This window comes from Cynocephalus volans, chromosome 2, assembly GCF_027409185.1.
Source record: "Cynocephalus volans isolate mCynVol1 chromosome 2, mCynVol1.pri, whole genome shotgun sequence".
In the NCBI taxonomy this organism is placed as follows: Eukaryota; Metazoa; Chordata; class Mammalia; order Dermoptera; family Cynocephalidae; genus Cynocephalus; species Cynocephalus volans.
In genome coordinates, this window is record NC_084461.1 from 74,376,261 (window position 1) to 74,397,079 (window position 20,819).

Below are 20,819 nucleotides of genomic sequence, written 5' to 3' on the forward strand. Positions count from 1 at the left end.
TTGTTTAACTGACAAATATTCTGAATTATGTGCTTAACTCTAAGAATACACATGACCTATGAATTCTTGGAAAATAAAATCTATATCTTGCTAAAAACCCTCCCATGCATGTGCACAAAAACATTTGTATTATCATTGGTTGTTGGGGTTTGGATTAGATGTCCTCCATTTGAGTTAGACTGCATACCATCCACTAATGCTGTATCCCTGATTGTGTCAGAAGTCATGAAGTGATAGAACTATTGACTTCCATTATTTTGCCAAACTTTACTTCTGAAAATCCAGTCACCTGGAGCCTAGACCTTCTCACAATCTAGTTTTTTGTTCCCAGGGTATAATTCTATACACTGAGGAAACAAAATTCCTGAGGAACCTACAGAGTTCCATGTAGGGACAAGAGCTTACAGCTAAAACAGCAGTTTCCATTCTGCTCTCTTCCTACTATTCTTCTTCCCATCATATGACTCCCTCCTCCAAACACACACACACAGGAATACTTATTTTGTCCTTAAAAGTTATCTCTCGCTTGGGCAGGGAACTAGTATACTTCAGTATGCTGTTCTTATATCTTCATCTTGCCCTCAAGTCTCCTCATTCCCACCAGCTTTGGTTAAGAGTTTTGGTACAGTTTGCCTTCCTCTACATTTTTCACACTTTCACTCTCTGCATCCCACATCCTAGAGATTCACAACCTCAAAGAAAACAATTGGTAAACATTCTTTTGAAGAAAATAAATATTCATAATTTTATAATGTCAGTGTCCCTGTTTCAAATGTTAATGAAGACCACCAATATCATTTAACTGTTCAAAATAATCAAGATATTGTGAATATGTCTGGCACATGTATTATGCACACATTGCAGTAAAATTGTGTGGTGAGTGCAGTGTGCTTGGTGTGTAAAATTCGTAACGTGCCATTTAAAATTGGGTTAGAGTTTAATGTGTGATTGACTCGGTGTTTGCAAATGGGACTATGAGATGAGTTTTGTTTGAGTGGGAATGGAATGTGTGTTTTATGTCTGTGTGTTAGTTGGAAACATATCTATGCATGTCCATTGTATGTCCTATGATTATGGATTTGTGTATTTTGTTGCTTATTGTTATATGGTTTTGCTGTGCAACATAATCAGTGGGAATAATCTCTTTGAGACTAGAGGAATTAGCATATTGTGAAATCCAAGGGAATAAGGCAAGAACATAAGGATGTGAAAATCAAAGGGTATAATAAAAATAGTATATGAATTTTCAGAACGCAAGGCTGTGTGAAGAGCTAAAAATAGATGAGTGTGCAGAGAAGAATGTGTAAGAGTAAGTGGATAGTAGCATATGAGTGCTTTAGAAAATAAAAGTGTGACAGATTGAGTTCCAAAAGAATTAGGAAAGAAATATAGGAACTCAACAGTTAGATAGGAAGAATAATTTCTGGTGCCCTAGGGTGACAATAGCAGTGACATTGTATTGTTTGTTTCATGCTAGCCAGAAAAGATGATTTGAATGTTATAACTACAAAGAAATGATAAATGTTTAGGTGATAGATATGCTAACTATTCTGATTTGATCATTACACAATATATGCATGTATTGAAATAACAAACTGTATGTAAACATGTACAATCTAAAATAATTTTTTTTTTAAATTGGGGTTTAGTGTGTTTTTGAGAGGCAAATAATCAGATCTGGTATACAGTAAGTGGGCAATTATGTTAGATATTAATATTTATCTTCCTCTGGCTTATTTATGTTTTATGTGTGTATACACAAACAGGTGTGAGTATGTGTTTTGCATGTCTGATAGTCTACACTCAATAATGTATTTGAATATTCAATGTTATTGATGGCAGAATGAAGACAACCTCACTCTCCAGGCCTTTCTCCAAGCCACTACCCAAATATGCAGAGCCCCCAAACTTTGCTGGAAATATCAGATTCTCCTCAGGAATGTAAACCACTATTTTGAACTTTGGGGCTGGCTCCAGTCTGTCCCCCTCCTACCACAGAGCAATTGTCTTCCCTCAGGAGAGTAACTTGTTTACTGTTAATCTCCATGGCAACCACAGCTATTTGATTTCTTACTTCCCAGAAAGAGCCAAACCCCATCTCCTTGATTCAACCATCATAGCTAAATTGTGTGTGTGTGTGTGTGTGTGTGTTTCTCTGTGTGTGTTTGTCCGTGTCACTTCTTTCTTACATTTTACATAGGAGCCTCACATTTACATCTTTATAGTCTGAAACAAAACAATTCTTGTTTACTACTGAGTAAATTCTTTATGACTATATGTTCCCATCCCTGCACAAGTAATATTTAAGGGCTCGAACTTGCTTTTTCAATGTTTCCCTCACCTCTATGAGCCACACATTCTTCATTAAAAGGAGAAAACTTATCATAACATCATTTACTTCCTCAATACCCTCTTAAGTTAAATAAAGAGAAATGAATTTTTTAAGAAAAATTAGACTAACCAATCACTGTGTCTGTGCTGTGTCAGAGTCATGGAGAATGACTTTGTGTAGGTAGCATGGGATCTAAGACACTGAGACAAATACATGTGTCATCTGAACCTTCTCTTTACTTTCAGACTACCTGGGCCCTTAGGGAGAGCAGCATACCTGCATACATCTCTCTCCCTCCTTCAGTCACTTCCCCTCTCCTCCTCTACCACATCTAGGAAGCCTAGCTTCCTCCTTCTTAGGAGGCAACTCCTGCTTATCCTATTCCCAGAGAATATGTAACTCATACCTATTGACATCTTTGCAGTTTGGAAGGAATATGTACTTTCCAGATGTTTCCTTTTTCCTTTCCACTCCGTAATTCAACTCTTTGGAGAGTTACTCAATTCAGGTACCTTTCTTTTTGAATCTCTTCTCTCAGAGACACTTGATGATGGCAAAGAATGAAATTTGTCCATTCAAGAACAACAAAGCACTCAATAGGCTATCTCTTCACTAAACCACTGTCCTGACTAGTGTTCAGGTCTGTGACAAGTCATCACTAAAGCCTCAGCAGTACATTGTGACCTATGGATGACATCAGTGCATTCCAAGGACTCAGCTAGTAGTCACAAGACTGCAGTATTGCTACAACCCACTGCTTGTGGTGATTCCTTTTATACATTGCAAAGTTTAACTTGAATTTCTATATTTCGCACTTGACACCTGATGGAGTTTGGATGTGTTGTCCCCTCCAAAACTCATGTGGAAATTTGATCTCCAATGTGGCAGTGTTGGAAAGTGATTGAGTCATGGGGGCAGATCCCTCATGAATGGATTAATGCTCTCCCTGGGGGAGGGGGGATTAATGAGTGAGTTCTCACTCTTAGTTCCTGCGAGAGCTCGTCGTTTAAAAGACCCTGGAACCTTCTCTCTCTCCCTTGCTTCCTCTCATCATGCGATCTGCTTGTAAACTCCTGCTCCCTGCCACTTCCCACCACGAGTAGAAGCAGCCTGAGGCCCATGCCAGATAAGGCTGTCCCAGAATCATAAGCCAAATAAGCCTCTCTTCTTTATAAATTACCCAGTCTCAGGTAATTCTGTTATAGCAACACAAAACGGATTAAAACAACACCAAAACTAGAAGACAGATGACTTGTATTAAAGGAAATTCTTTAATGTGTCTGGGAATACTGCATTACAAAATCTCTCTGGAGATGAGAAATGATAAGGCAGTACCTGACAGGATTAGAATTTGAACCACGCTTGTCTCATACAAATCATAAATACTATATCTTCTTAGTACTATTTTACTTATGTGTAAACATAAATATGTGAAATGTATGTTGGGATACAGATGTGTATTTGAGAACGTCATAAATTCATACAATAATATTTATTGAATTTCCTCTGCTATTGAGAATAATTTATATCTTCACAAGGAGACATGTCTCTTTTGCCACTCTTTCTCATCACTTTCCCACTGGTTTGGTAGAACTGATGACCTTTGGCTTTACAAATCCTGGCCCTTGTCAGGAATTCCGCTCTTCTCAAGCATGAAGGTCTCACTCTTCAGGCTTCTATTTCAGGCCCCAGGCTGTCTTCTGAAAACACCTGGGTCTTGTATAGGACTTGAACTCTGGGCAGCTCCATTCTACGTCCCACCCACCACAGACCACACCTCATCTCTTAGGGTCAATATGTTTTTACTTTCAATGTTAGTAATTATTGTAAGAACCAGGCCATGACCTAGCCCCCTTCGGTGTCCTTTACCTGCAATAGGCCCTGCCTCTGGATGTTACCCTCAAACATCATGGCCACTGAAACACAGGCACATTTATCAAGAAATTCTCAGCTTCATTAGCTATCAGAAAAAAGCAAAATTAAAGCAAAAAATAGATACTATCTTTCATGTATCAAATTGGTAAAAATTAGAGGGCCAAACTATACCAAATGATTGTAGAGATTATGGATTAAAGGAGGAATCTTTATAAAGTATAATCGAGTATCGACCTATGTAGCCATATTGGGGAACAATTAGGCAACATTTTATAAAATGAAATAAGCATGTAACCTATGGCTTTATAATCTCACTCTATAAAGGTATATGTACAAGGCTGATATTCCCAGTATTATTTATGCTATCAGGGAGTTGGAATTTTCAGTTTCTAACTCAAGAAGAAAGGATAAATTATGGTAGGTACAAGCTATAGAATTAATTTCCAAGAAGAAGTCAAGTCGACTAAAATATATGCCTGTGGGGAGGAGCATCAGGAAGTGACTGGTGATTAGAGATAAAAGAGAAAATATAACTCAATGAAGTAATCAAAAGTGGTTTCTTTAACAAGCTAATGACTGAGGGTATTATGAATTTAATAGTCTAAAATTTTTAATTTGGAAAAAAAAAGAAGAATTTCTCCCCAAAGTAAAAATGGTTCTGATTAGGTCTAGATCTAAGAGAACAGATTGTTCTTACTGTTTTGGTTTTCTGTTGCTGCTATAGCAAATTACTGCTAATTTAGTGGCTTAAAATACAAATATATTATACCATGAAAGGTAACATATTCATAGGTTCCAGGGATTAGGAAGTTGACATTTTTGGGGGAAGAGAGTGAGTGTGCATTTTTCAGCCTCCCATACCAATACAAAAACAGAGAGTATGAGAGAGAATTCCCCTATGGTAAAATATAGTGATATGAGAATAGAAATCCCAAATTAAGCAAAATCAATAGACAATGGTGCAGCAACTATGTAAACATATTGACTAAAACACAACAGTATGAAATAAAAAAACAAAAACTCCAGTTTGTGATGAAACATAAAAAAAGGAACAGAAGGACATGAGAACAGAAGTAATGAGAATTACTTGTGCTGTAGAACTTTGGCAACTAGATTCAATAAACAAGAACACCAAGACAAGATGACAAGTTAATGCACAAACATAAAAATGGAGAATTTAGGGCGGAGGAAAAAATGGAGATTCCAAACAAGGTCCTAATAGAAGAAATAAACAAATTAGAACCATAAACAGAATAAAGCTTAAACTTTAATAACTGGTATTATATTTAAGATAAGGTAAGTGTGAAGAGAGGAGACAAAGATATAGTTAATTAGAAGATAATAGATTAAAAAAAAGAAAGGCCAAATGATACCATGTAACAACAATTAGGGGTTCTGAAGTGGAAATTAACAAGTAAACCAGACAGTTATTCCAGGTATAATGCAATAAAAGATCCATATGATGAGGGAAGAACTGAAATTACAAATGAAAAGGATGCTTAGTTTTTTGGGAATTTAGATAATGCTGGTGCACATGGAAGACAAAACAGGATGACAGAAAAGTCTGCAACAGTAGATCTAGACCCCTACCTAAAGGCCCTGCAGCCTCAACCTTATTCATTGGATCAACTGCATCTATCAGTTCCCACCCATCCCACTTCTGCTTCCCCCTGCCAGATGTGTGCTGTCAATCTTCTACTATCTTCTGGCATTGAAGGTTGCACTCATTTTTTTCATGACATTTCCATTTATTTTTGAGTTGGCTGTATTACAAAGTTAAGTGACTTTTTAAAGAAAGGCTCCTGTGATACACATATTCCCTGAATAACTTTTGACACACATTTGATGATGTCTGCCAGTTTCTTTTTACACTTGAATAACAACTTGGCTGCAAGTAATATTTTAGAATTACACCTTCTTTCTTTCAACACCTGCAGACACTACTCAACTATTTTCAAGCAATAGATATTGCTTTATAAAACTGTAAGGATAGTTTAATATTTAGCACTTACAAGTTGCTTGCTGCTTCTCCTTGGATGCCTGAAGAATTTTTTTTATCATCTAATGTCAAGAGTGTAACTGGGATTATGAATTTCCATAACTTGTCCTCAATCATTTTCTGAAATTAGATCAGTATGTTTCATGTTTTAATCAAGCCTGTGACCAAAGACTTAACCTTGTAGAAGACCATGAGACCCAGAGACTTTACCAGAGACTTCAATGAATAAGGAAATCAGATAGATTACTTATTTAAATAGCACCCAAAACAATGCTTTGACAAGAAACTGTGTTAACAATCAAGCAAGGCTTATTAATAAATTTCCCATTAAGTCTATGCAGAAACATTTCAGAGTAAAAAAAAACTCACATAGACATGAGACAAAACACATACTGGGCACAATTAATATTAGTAAGAATTGGTAAGTTTAGAGAATCAAAGAATTGCATTTTTTGTGAACTGCAGATTTATATAGCAAATTATAACATTCAAACTGAGAATACAGCAGAAATTTAATTCTATAGAAGAGAAAACATCAGTATACATTTCTTACTGTTACAGAACCTTATTTCTTGACTCCTCCACAGACATCAAGCCTCACAAGTCCTATTCAGCTATCAGTGGGAATTGGTCCATGTTTAAGGGAGAGATAGTAAAGTGTGTTAAATACTCAAATTAACTCTGATTTTTTTTAATATGATAGGTAAAATTTATTTGATTATAGAAACTATAAGCCCTTCTATGCATTCTATTTTAAAATAGAAAATATGGTTTCAACTTTATATAAACTTACATTATTCTATGTATTTGACTGAGAATTCCTTGTGTCTTTTCTTGTCTCTCCTTCTCCCAGCCCCTAACTTTATTTTGCATGCCTTGTTATATCTAATAAAAAATTACAGTAGCAAAATGTTTCAGTGGATTAGATAACATTTTACTACAGAAATCCATTAATGTTGATAGATTTAATGTTTGTATAATGTTCAGAAGCAATAATTTTATTATGACTTTGTTTTTCTCTTGTGGAAGTAGAAATGTGCTTGTCTTTATTTTCATGTCTGTATTCTCTGCTAAATACATAAGGCACTGAAATAGTGTATTAAAGTATCACAAAAAAAAAAAAGTGTAAACCCTAAATCAAACATCACATTTTTGTGTTTGAAAGCAAATATTGGTGCTCTCCATAATGTAAAGATATTAAGTAGTGTTAAGAGATAAACTGTTGTCTATGGAAATGCAGCCTGTAAATGTGCTGCTGTCTACCTCCTAGGGGACAAGTGACTATTTATGCCAGGCAAGTACTGCATTAATTTTACTGCCTATGCACGTCCTGAGAGGTAAGTGGCAAACTATCACATTTTTAAAAAGTGATATGTAAATTTCCCCTGATCCATAGCCTTTCTTGTTTACAGACATTTTTTCCAGAATGTCAAATTTAAAAGTGAAGCAACTAGAATCTGAGATATCCATGGTCAATTAAATAAAAATAGATGGAGTGAACTGAAAGATGAAAGCTACTAGTATTGTCACAATATCAATAGGACAGTTATGGTTTCATGCATTATTGTTCATCAAAGAACTGTTTGCAGTGATACCCTTTAGAATGGAGAAGTTCTAAAAGAGTTTTCCTCCATTTGCAATGTTTATATCCACGGCTTAACAGTACGTTCCTTCACTTTTGAAACTAAGTTTTCTAATCTGTAAAATGTGTTATATTTACGTATGCCCTTTTAGGTTGTTATGAAACATAGTGCCTTTTAATATAAAGAATCCTGTACAATTCTTGATAGATACTAGATAGTTAATAAATAGTCAATATGAGTATTCACCATGGCTTAAAATATCTATTTGCTTGATGGCAGAATTCAGAAGATTATGGCAGTGTATAAAAGATTTTCTTGAATAATAATAATTGTTGTTTGTGTTAGAGAAATTATTTCTAAAAATAAGCTAACAGGATAAGTGACAAGTTCCAATTAAGGAAAAGAGTGTGTGATGAAAACTATCTTTTGGGGGGGGGGGGTTGCGCTGGGTTGAAATCCTTTCTCCATTCTCCTGCTAGTAATTATGAGTTAAAATAAAATAACATACAGTGATAAAAGTGAGTCACTGAATCATCCATGATTATGCTACCAGATGAGACTAGATAAAATGACATTGCTTTCTATGTGACTAAGGTACTAAAACTCTTTGTTCTAAAAGGGAATCCAAAAGTGTAGTGTGTTGAAATATATCTTCATGTTAAAAAAAGATAGAAAGTGAAGTCTAAAGCTCTTTTTCCAGCTTAACAAAGTAATTGCACAATGATTTAGAGCTTTAGGAAATATAATTTCAATATAAATATAACAAACTTAAGATGATCAATTTAAATTAAATTTTTTAGAGTTATGTATTATGCTTCAGGAGACATAATTTCTGAATTCTGATTCAGGATGGCTTAAAAGAATATTGTATACAAATAACTTTTCTGAGAATGTTTTTTCCAGAACAGGTATACTCATATAAATTTTCTCATTATTTCCCATGCTGGACAGATGATAGGATTAATAAATTGGGGAATATCATCAAATCACCACTAATCCACAAAATGATTTATCTCTGAGATTTGGTTCATATTTTTTCAACTTAACCAAATTATTTTTTGTCTTTTATTGGGGGGAGATGGGGTGCAGGGAGTGTCTCACTAAATCTAATTCAACCTTTAATACAAAGTACATACAACAGCTTCTCCAGAAATCTTTCTTAAATCTTTAAATTAGCATACTGTGTTTTTTCTCTTTGCTCACAAAGCATATTTTGTGTCAGTCTTCCACTGCAGAATCCTCAAAAGCAGTAAACAAACCATATCCACAGGATGCAGAGTAGTATCTCATGTAATACACATTAAAATATAGTTCTGTATCTGTAACCAGTGACTTTTTCATTAAAATTTATTCCTTTTTTAAATTGCTCATTCTTTCATAACATTTTCATAACTGGTCTCTTATTCCATTTCTTTCTATATGCCATTTAAGATAACACCTCAGATGCAGGACTCACGAAAGTTGTGTGCCTAAGATACTTTGCAGAACCGTTAGAGCAAGCTTGGCCCAACACAAACTGGGCTAAATTGGTTAGGCCCAAAGATCTCTCTACTGAGCCTGCTCGAATGTCTTATGGGTGACCTTATGTTATCGGAGGGCCAAAAACTCCACTTGCAGATTCTGCTGACTCTGCCATTTTCTGAATATGCAGAGGCATGCAGATAGCTCATGCCTGTGCAGATCACTGAAGAACTTCCTCAAACCCTTTAACCAATCAAGATCCCCCATGCCTCACTCTATCCCTAACTACTTCCCCATAAAGATCCCTTCTTTCCTGAGGTAGACAAGGTGGATCTGAGACATATTTCTCCTGTTTTCTTGCTTGGCTGCCTTGTGAATAAACCTTTCTTCAGCTGCAAAGACAGGTGTTTCGGTGTTTGGCTTTCCTTTGCACATGAGCAAATGAACTTCATTCAGCTTGGTCACAAAATCTGTAATTGTGCATTTAGATTTTTTAGTATTTTTAAATAAACAAACCCATTTTTTTGTGATACAGTAGAAAAGGACAAAATGTTTGTGATCACACTAAATTAGAAAGTGGACTCCTTGATTAATCAGCTGCAAAATATAATGAATAGAATAAAATAAAGAATATTTTTTTAAAAAAAACTAGTTAAGAGAATTAGTAATAAACTAATATACTATAACACCTAAAGAAGATAAGTTGGAGAATTGAAAAGAACATAGAATAACTGGAACAAATAGAAAAAAAAATCTAAGATGGTAGTTTTAGAATCATATATATACTTTAAAATCATGCATGTACTTAAAATTATATATATATAAATATATACATATATAAGTAATTTCACTACATGTGAATAGAATAACATGCCAAATAAAATTCAAAATTGATGATTCGGATTAAAAATTACAACTATATACACCTTAAAAGAGAATAATTTAAATATAAATAAATAGAAATTAAAATGTTATGGAAAAATTATATGCCAAAAAACATTAAACAAAATAGAATAGTTTTCCTAATTAGATTTTTTAAAAAGAAAATATAGAGCAAACAAGAAAAAAAATTATTACTTTAAAAATACCAGGCCACCAGGAAGATATGAAAATCAATTTTCAATCACATTGCAAAAAATAGCTTAAAAATATATGAAACAAAAATTGACAAAACAAAAAGAGAAATACACAAACCATAACACAAAACATAAAAGAAAGCTTCCACCACCTCTTATATGACCTCTAAATTCATATTTTCAGTCCATATCTTTCTTCTAAGACATCAGTTCTAGACAATTTCCTGTCTTGCAATAAATTTGTTCTTCACCTGCTGCTCCCTATCTCAGGAAATGGAACCATCATCCATGCACTTCTCGAATCCAAACCCTAGAAAAAGACGTTCTTTTTTTTTTTTTTTTTTTTTCTTTTTCGTGACCGGCACTCAGCCAGTGAGTGCACCGGCCAGTCCTATATAGGATCTGAACCCGCGGCGGGAGCGTCGCTGCGCTCCCAGCGCCGTACTCTTACGAGTGTGCCACAGGTTCGGCCGAAAAAGACATTCTTGACATGATCCTTTTCCTCATTCACCACAGCCAATCAGTAATTAAATACTACATTTAAAAACACATTTTTTTCATATCTCTCTCTGCTTTACTCTATGCTTAATGCCACTAGCCTATTACAAGCCTATATCTTTTGCCTGTAACAAATAAAACAACTTTCTAATTTGTCTCCCAGCAACCTTTCTTATCACCTATCCATTCTCCACATAAGAGTTAAAGTGACTTTTTAAGATGAAATTCTTCTTATTACATTGCTTCATACTAGGATCCTTTGATGGCTTCCCATTGTTCTTAGAATAAAATCTAGAACTGCAAAAAAATTTACAATGGCCAGCCTGATCTCATCAGTCTCATTCCGCTCCACCTCCCAAATTTTGCCTTCACTACATTCTATAACACAACACTCTTGTAAAGCTACTTCTCCCACCAAAATCTTTGCATGTGTTGTTCCCACTGTGAAAAAATACTCATCTCACATTCTTTCAGGCTTAGCTTAAACATCATTTCTTCAGGATATGCTCCCTGAATCTGCAGGCTAAGTTAGATTGTCCTATAGTTTTCTCATTGTATTTTCTATAACTTGTATTATATTTTAATATTACAGTTAAATATTTATTAGTGAAACTACATATTTTTCCTGTCTATCTTGCTCCCTCTAACATCCATCAGGGCAGCAGGGACCGAGTCATTTTCATTCCCTTTTTTTTCCCACTTATTTTTCCCTTAAAGTGCTCATCCCTTTCCTTGTTTAAATCCACAGTGACTATTGCAGTTGGGATGAATGGGAAAAAAGTTGAAGAACTAGTTTTTCTTAATAAGGAACTCAATGGAAAGATACAGACAAATGATTCTTTTTTTTTTTAGGACTAAGCCTTATACATCTTCAAATTTCAGCAAACTTCTAGAGTGGAAAAGAATTTTGTTATGCTTAGCCCCATGTGATCACCAAAAACTCTTCCAGTTTGCTTGTCCTCTAGTAGTACTCTCTACTTGAGCTTGGTTCAGACTGGCAGCATCTAGCTGGCGTTGAGAATTGGCGAATACCTCATGGACAGCTTTAGATGCCCAGCTCACATCCAGAAGATTCTGCTCTCTCTGGATTTTAGTCATTCCAGTCCTTTGCCTTTTTCTGACTTTAAATATAGATTTTTATCATTTAACCCAGCTTTTCCAGCTAACCTCTATAGGATCATTGGCCTGCTGCAAACTACTCTATTGTACCCTATTTCCATGGCTTTAACGACAATTATTTAGATATTATTTAGATAATTATTTCATAATTTATATTTTTGGTTTTGACTTTTACTCAATGTTTTGAAATTAAGCTTTATTTGTTGAATTTTTAATATAATTATGTGGATTGGATAGCAAAAGTATATAAAGAGGGCACACTGGAGAAACTTGCTTTTATTCCCCTGCCCTCATCTACCCCCATTTCTACTGCACCTCTTAAAAGCAACCATTTTAATTACTTTCTTGTTTATACCTCCAGTGTTTCTTTATGCAAATACACATAACTATAAATACATATCTCTATATTCCCCCCTTTCTTCAAAGGAGGTAGCATGCTATGTTTATTGTTCTGTACTTTCTATATGAATATACAGATCTTCCCTATTTATTTTTACAGTTGCATAATATTGCATTGTTCTGAAGTGCAATCATTTATTCAATGTCCTGTTGTTCCTTCACACTTAGTTTTTTCCCAGTGTTTTGATTATGTCTATCATACGTTATCTACATCATATTACATGTATTATGTTATATATATGTTATACGTAATATGGTATATGATATTGATAACCTTACAGATATAAATTGATCTGTTTTCAGAATATCTGAGATGAGAATTTTAAGAAGTGAAAATGCTTGCATAAAGGGTAAATGCATTTGTAATTTAGTTAGGTATTGCAAATAGCCCTTCATAGGAGTTGTAGCAATTTGTACTCCCTCATGCAATATTTGAAAATACTTTCTTCACAGTTCTATAAACAGATTCTATTATCAAAGTTTTATTCCTATAAGTGTGATGTATAATAAATATTATCACATTAAAATTTTAATTTATATCTTATTGTGGGTGTGCATAAACATCCTTTCATATTTGTATTTGCATTTTTTTCTTTGATGCTTTCCCACTTTTCTATTTGGTTATTAATCTTAGGAGCACTTTACATTTTAGAGGGATTAGTCTTTTTATAGGATATGAGTTGTAAATATTAATTGTTTGAATTTTGACTTTGCTTATTATTTTTAATTTTATGAAGTAAAATTTATCTGTCTTTCCCTCTTGACTTCTAGACTTTGAGTCATAATTAGAAATACTCCCTTTTAAAGATAATAAATTAGCCATTTTTTAACATTAAATCTTTGTTCCATTGAGTTTTTCCAATATATCATATGAGCTCTAGATATACTTTTTCCTCCAAAATCTATCCAGTTATACCAAAACCAATTTCCAAATTAAATTTCTATATCAGTTTAGGGTCTATTTCTAGACTTATTGTCAATCTGTTTATAAGTTGATAACTACATTTTAATTATTGAGATTTTATGGTGCATTAGCTTATGAGGCTAAGTCTCCACTGTTGTGCTTCTTTGTTTCAGACTCTCAAACTAATCTTACCTCTTATTTTTCCATAAGAACTTTAGAATCAGGTTGTTTAGATCAAAAACTCTATTGGCATTTTCATTATCATATTAAAATTATCAATTAAAGAGAAGTAATATATGTTTGGTTCCTATTTCCTGTCCATAATACAAAATATGTCTTTCCTATTTGTTCAAGTCAATCTGCTTTTGTGACATTCAAGTGTGTGTGTACCTGCATGAGTGTGTATGTGTTTTACCTTGATTTTTACTTTTTATTTTGAAAGCATTATAGCCTCACAGGAAGTTGTAAAAATAGTACAAAGTGTTCTGTGTGCTTTCACCCAACTTCCCCCAATGGTGACATATTATATGACTGTATGTAATACAGTATCAAAACCAGGTAATTAACATTGGCACATTACTGTTGACTAGAGTGTAGACTTTATTCTGTTTTCATTGTTAACTTAATATAGGTGAAATTTTTTTTAATTTAATTTATTTGTGTGTATGTGTAGCTCTAATTATATTCTATGTAGTGATTCATGTAACCAGCACCAAAACCAAGTTATGGAATGTTCCATCTCCTCAAAAAAAGTGCAGAAAGCAACCCCATTTATAATAGCTAACAAAAAAAATAAAATACCTATGAATAAATCTAACAAAGGAACATCTCTACAATGAAAACTACAACACACTGAAGAAATAAAAAGAGAACAAAAAAGAAAAAATGCAAAGATATTCCATGCTTATGGATTGGTAAAATTAATGTTGTGTGAATGTCCATACTACTCAAAGCAATCTACAGATTCAATGCAATCTCTATCAAATTACCAAAGACATTCTTCACAGAAATAGAAAAAGCAATCCTTACATTCATATGGAACAACAAAAGACATTAAACAGCCAAAGCTATCCTTATCCTGAATAAAAGTGGGGACCATTACACTACCTGACTTCAAATTATACTACAAAGCTACAGTAACCAATACAGCATGGTACTGGAATAAACACACACATTTGGAATGATGGAACAGAATAGAAAGCCTGGAAATAATCCCACATACTTACAAATAATTAATCTTTGATAAACATGGTAAAAACACAAATTGGGGAAAGAATGGCTTCTTCAAGAAATGGTCCTGGGCACCACAGGGCCTGCCTGGGGTCCTGAGGTTTGGAGCTGGCCACCAGATCCTCCATCCACAACCAGGCATACTGCCAGTGCCGTGCGGCCCACCCAGGGTGCTGAAGCATGGATCCAGGGACTGGACCCTTCTCCCACAACCAGGCACACCACCAGCAACACCATCAATTAAGTAAGGAGCATGCTAAAAATATCATCTCCATGTGGGTGGCCCATGACAGCCACCACAATAACCTCAGCTGCTGCAAAAGTGGCTAGACACCATGACCAGCATACAGATGGTCTGCCAGACACTGGAGTGCATTGGCACAAGGAGAGTCACCAGCAGAGAACAAATAAAATAAGAGGATGTCTGTCTCCACAAAGGTCATTCCAGAGTGACAGAAGAGGCATCTGCTCTACGATAATATTGGGGGACCTGAACATACCTCTCAGCATTGGATAGATCATCTAGGCAACAAATCAACAGAGTAACCATTACTCTTTCAGAAGGAGAGAAGAAATCTAGGGTAATTAGGGGGGGAGGGAGGAGGGAGATGGGGATGGGGAGAGATTGGACAGGGACATAAAGAATAAGGACAATTTGTAATGATATATGTGCTAGTAATATTGATTTGATCAACATATGTCAACATTGAACCCCAAAAATATGTATAATCAAGTATGATTCAATAAAAACTAAAACAAACAAAAAATAAATAAATGGTGCTGGGGAAACTGGATATCCATATGTAGAAGAATGAAATTAGACCTGCACCTCTCTCCATATAACAAAATCAACTTGAAATGGATTAAAGACTTTAATGTAAGGACTGAAACTACAAAACTTCCAGAAGAAAACACAGGAGAAATGCTCTAGGAGTTAGGACAAGGCAACAATTTTGTGAATGAGATCTCAAAAACACAGGGAACAAAAGTAAAAATAAATAAATGGGATTATGTCAAATTAAAAAGCTTCTGCACAGCAAAGGGTACAATCAGCAGATCAAAAAGACAACCTACAGAATGGGAGAAAATATTTGCAAATTATGCATCCAACAAGGGGTTAATTTCCAGACTATATGAGGAACTCAAACAATGCAATAGTACAAAATCAAATAACCCAATTTAAAAATGGGCAAGGCAGCTCAATAGACATTTGTCAAAAGAAGGCATACAAATGGCCAACAGGTACATGAAAAAATGCTCAACATCGCTAATCCTCATGTTAATACAAATCAAAGCCACCTTAAGAAACTATCTCACCCCAATTAGACTGGCCATGATCAAAAAGACAGAAAATAACAAATGCTGGTGAGGATGCAGGAAAATGGGAACCCTGCTTTAAATGGGACTTTAAAGGAGTACAGCATTATGGAAAACAGTATAAAGCTTCCTCAGACATCTACAGAAAGAACTACCACATGACGCAGCAATCCCATTACGGGGTATATACCCCCAAAAGAGAAAGCATCATGTTGAAGGGATACCTGCACTCCCATGTTTATTGCAGTTCTTTGAACAATAGCCAAGATATGGAACCAACTTAAATGTCCATTGACAGATGATTGAATAAAGAAAATGTAGTACATGTACATAATGGAATACTACTCAGCCATAAAAAAGAATGAAATTCTGCTATTTGCAGCAACATAGATGAGCTTGGAGAAAATTTTGCTAAGTGAAATAAGCCAGGCACAGAAAGGAAAATGTTGCATGCTCTCCCTCATATGTGGGAGCTGAAAAAAGAGAACAAAACATAACAAGCAAGCAAGCAAACAAAAACAAATAAATAATAAGTTGCTGTTAAAAGGAGGGAGAAGAACTATGGTTACAAAAGGCAGGAAATGAAAGGGGAGGAGGGATAGTGAGAGGCTGATTAATGGACACAAAAGCACAGCAAGATAGGTAAAATAAGCAACAAAATGTCAAAAAGTGAGGGAAATGATGCCAAAGTATAGAGTTGACTTTGATTTTTTCCTTTTTTTTTTTTTTTTTAGAAATTGAAGTTGTCAATAACCTAAAGTAATTTTTTATAATATAATATGTGTTTTGTACGCTCCAGAGTAACACAAAAAACTTATGAGACGTACTAAAAATAAATAGCAAGAAAGCAAAATATAAAGCCAGAGTAAACCACTCAACCACAAGCAAAGACTGTAACATGGGAAAAAGGAAAAAAAGATCTACAAAACAACCAGAAAAAAAAAAGAAAAAAGTTAAATGGCAGTAATGCGCCTCTATATATCAACAATAACCCTAGATGTAACATGACTAAGCACCCCAATTAAAAGACACAGAATGGTTGAATTGATTATAAAACAAGAACCAACAGTATGCTGCCTACAAGAACACTTAATTGATCAAGACGCACATCAGCTGAAAGTGAAGGGATAGATAAAGAGATTTCATGCAAATGGAAACCAAAAAAGAGAAGGAGTAGCTATAACTGATATCAGGTAAAATAGACTTGAAGCCAAGGAAAGTAAAAGTAGATAAGAAAGTCATTATATAATGATAAAGGGATCAGTTCAACAAGAGGATATAACAATTCTATATAAATATGCACCCAATTCTGAAGCACACAGTTATATAACTCAGTCACTATTGGACCTAATGGGACAGGTAGAGTCCAACACAATTATAGTTGAGGACTAATACCTCACTTTCAGAAAAGGACAGATCATCCAGACAGAAAATTAAACAGGAGATATCAACATTAATCTCTACTTTAGGCCAACTTGACGTAATGGACATTTATGGAACATTTCATCTAATAGCTGCAGAATACACATTATTTTCAGTGGCACATGGAATATTCTCTAGAACAGAATGTATGTTAGGACACAAAACAAGTCTCAAAAAATTTTTAAAAATCAAAATCACATCAATTACCTTGTCAAACCACAATGGAATAAAACTAGAAATCAACAAAAAAAAGAGTACTATAAACCATACAAATACATGTAAATTAAACAAAATGTTCCTAAACAACAAATGAACAAAATAAAAAATTAAGGAGAAAATTTAAAAGTTCCTGGAGAAAAATTAAAATGAAAACACAACATTCCAGAACCTATGGATACAGTTACAAGAGGGAACTTTATAGAAATAAACACCTGCATCAAAAAAGAATAAAAACTCCAAAGAACAACCTCATGTTACTAACTCAAGGAGCTGGAAAAATACGAATAAATCAAACGTGAAATCAGTAGAAGGAGAGAAATAACAAAGATTAGAGCAGAAATAAGTGATTTAGAGATTTAAAGAAAAATGCAAAATATCAATGAAACAGAGTTTTCTGAAAAGATAAAATCAAACTTTAGCTAGACTAATGAAGAAGTAAAGAGAGAAGACTCAAATAAATAAAATCAGAAGTGAAAAAGGAGACATTACAACTGATACCACAGAAATACAAAAGATCTTAAGAGACTACTACAAACAACTATATGCGAGCAAACTGGACAAACTAGAAGAAATGAATAAATTTTGGGACACATACAAATTACCAAATTTGAATCATGAAGAACTAGAATGCCTAAACAGACCAGTAGTGAGTAATGAGATTGAAGCAGTAATAAAAAGTCTTCCAACAAAGAAAACTCCTGGACCAAATGGCTTCACTGCCATATTCTACCAAACATTTAAAGAACTAACAACAATTCTTCTCAAACTCTCCTCCAAAACTGAAGAGGATGGAATACTTTCAAACTCATTCTATGAGGCCAGCACTACCCTCATACTTAAACCAGAAAAAAGACACAATGAAAAAAAAAACAAACTACAGACCAATATCCCTAATGAGCACAGATGTGAAGATCCTCAACAAAATACTAGCAAACAGAATCCACCAACACATTAAAAAGATCATACACCATGATCAAGTGGAATTCATCCCAGGGATGCAAGGATGGTTCAACATATGCAAATCTATGAACATGATACATGGCATCAACAGAATGAAGCAAAAAATACATATGATCATTTCAAAAGATGCAGGAAAAGTACTTGATAAGAACAATCACTCCTTCATGATAAAAAAAAAAAAACACTCAACAAATTAGGTATAGAAAGAATGTACCTCAACACAACAAAGGCTATGTGTGACAAACCCATAGCCAATATCACACTGAATGGACAAAAATTGGAGGCTTTTCTCCTAAGGTCACTCATGTGGAATCTAATAAAAGAAAAGTGGTTTTCATAGAATTAGTAGAATAATGGTACCAGGGTGGGGGTGGGGGGAGGACAGTGGTGGCCTAATGGGTACAAAACTTTGCTATCTACCCAAAGTGAATCATTGTGCAGTGTGTCCATATATTAAAATAAGATACTGTACCCCCAACAAATATGTGCAATAAATGTTAAAATATTTTGAATATTAAAAATGGGACCAAAAAAAGAAACTAATAAGTCTATATATTCCAATTAAAAAATAAAGTTGTTGCTCTGGATTTAAAAAGAACAAAGATGACAACTATATTGTGCTTAGGAGATGTACACCTTAAACATATATAGTCACAGAAAGATTGAAAGTAGAAGGATAGAAAACTATATATTATGCAAATGCTAATAAAAAGTAGCTAATGAAGCTATACTAAACTTAGAAAAAGTGGAATTTAAGATGAAATGTGTTACTAGAGATAAAGAAGGGTATTTTGTAAGGGTAAAGGGGTCAATAAAGCAAAGAGTTGCAGCAATTCTCAATTTGTATTTAACTAATACAGCCTCAATATATTTACAACAGCAAAAATAATAGAAACAAAAGAATAGACAAGTCCAAAACTATAAAGAAATAATTTAAATCATTTACAAATCTAAAGAAATTTTCAATCAAAGAAAACATAAAAATATGTTCTTTGAACACAGTGGACTTAATCTAGAAATAAAATAAAAATATTACAAGAAAATTTCTAAGTGTTCATAAATTAAACTATACCCTTCTAAATTACCCATGGCTTAAAGAAAAAAAAAAAAATACACTAAAGACATATGTTAACTCAAAGAATGAGAAAAACTATATCAAGACTTTTGAGATGTAGCTACATTTATCTCTGGACAGAAACAATTATATGTACAGCAACAACTGTATATACCAATATATAGAAGATATCTAAGGTACTGGCACATGGACAAGTGAAACAGAATGGAGAACCTAGAAAACAAACCTGGTACTTACAGCCAACTGATCTTTGACATAGGCACCAAGAACATATATTAGGGAAAGGACAGCATCTTTGGTAAATGGTTGGGAAAATTGGACCCATACCTCTTGCCTTATATCAAAATCAATTCAAAATGGATTAAAGACTTATGCATGAAACCCAAAACTACAAAACTTCTAGAAGAAAACAGGGGAAACACATCAGAACATAGGCTGGGCAAAGACTGTATGAAAAAGACCCCAAAAGCACAAGCAACAAAAGAAAAAATAAACAAAAGAAATTACATCAAACTAAAAAGCTTCTGCACAGCAAAGGAAACAATCAACAGAGTGAAAAGAATGGGAGAAAATATTTGCAAACTATACACCTGACAAGGGATTAATAACCAGAATATAGAAGGATCTCAAAAGACTTCGCTATAAAAAAAAAAAAAAAAAAAAAAAAACCTACAAATAATCCAATTTAAAAGTGGGCAAGGGAGCTCAAAAGACATTTTTCAGGGCTGAGCCCGTGGCGCACTCAGGAGAGTGCGGCGCTGGGAGCGCCGCGACGCTCCCACCGCGGGTTTGGATCCCATATAGGAATGGCCGGTGCACTCACTGGCTGAGTGCCGGTCACGAAAAAAAAGACAAAAAAAAAAAAAAAGACATTTTTCAAATGAAGATACAAATGGCCAACAGGTACATGAAAAAAAAATGCTCAACATCACTAAATATCAGGGAAATGTAAATCAAAACCACATTGAAATATCATCTTACCCTTAGATAGGTAGTTAAATCTGTTTAAACATATTCAGTATTAACCACCAGTCCTTTTACCAAAGATTTCCCAATCATATCTTGACTGGTTATAACTTCCCTTACTATTGATTCTTAAGGAATATCTCTGTATTAGTCCATTTTTGTTGTTAATAACAGAATACCCAAGACTGGGTAATTTATAAAAATATATATATATATATTTTTTTTAACAGTTCTGGAGGCTGGAAAGTCTAAGATCAAAGGTGTGCATCTGGTGAGGGACTTTTTGTTGGTGGGGACTCTCTGCAGAGTCCTGAGGCAGCACCAAGCACAACATGGCAAGGAGTCTGAGAGTGTTAGCTCAGGTCTCTATTTCTTCTCTTATGA

The 20,819-nt window shown here is 34.3% G+C and overlaps 1 protein-coding gene across 1 annotated transcript in view; it reads right to left on the reverse strand.

Annotated features, from left to right (window-relative positions):
- Positions 1-9,535: 9,535 nt before the first annotated feature.
- LOC134370530 (solute carrier organic anion transporter family member 6A1-like) overlaps positions 9,536-20,819 on the reverse strand; it is an 86,762-nt gene continuing 75,478 nt past the window's right edge. Inside the window, 2 exon segments of the mRNA XM_063087610.1 lie at positions 9,536-9,720; positions 11,796-11,941. Coding sequence (XP_062943680.1) covers positions 9,536-9,720; positions 11,796-11,941 — 331 coding nt within the window.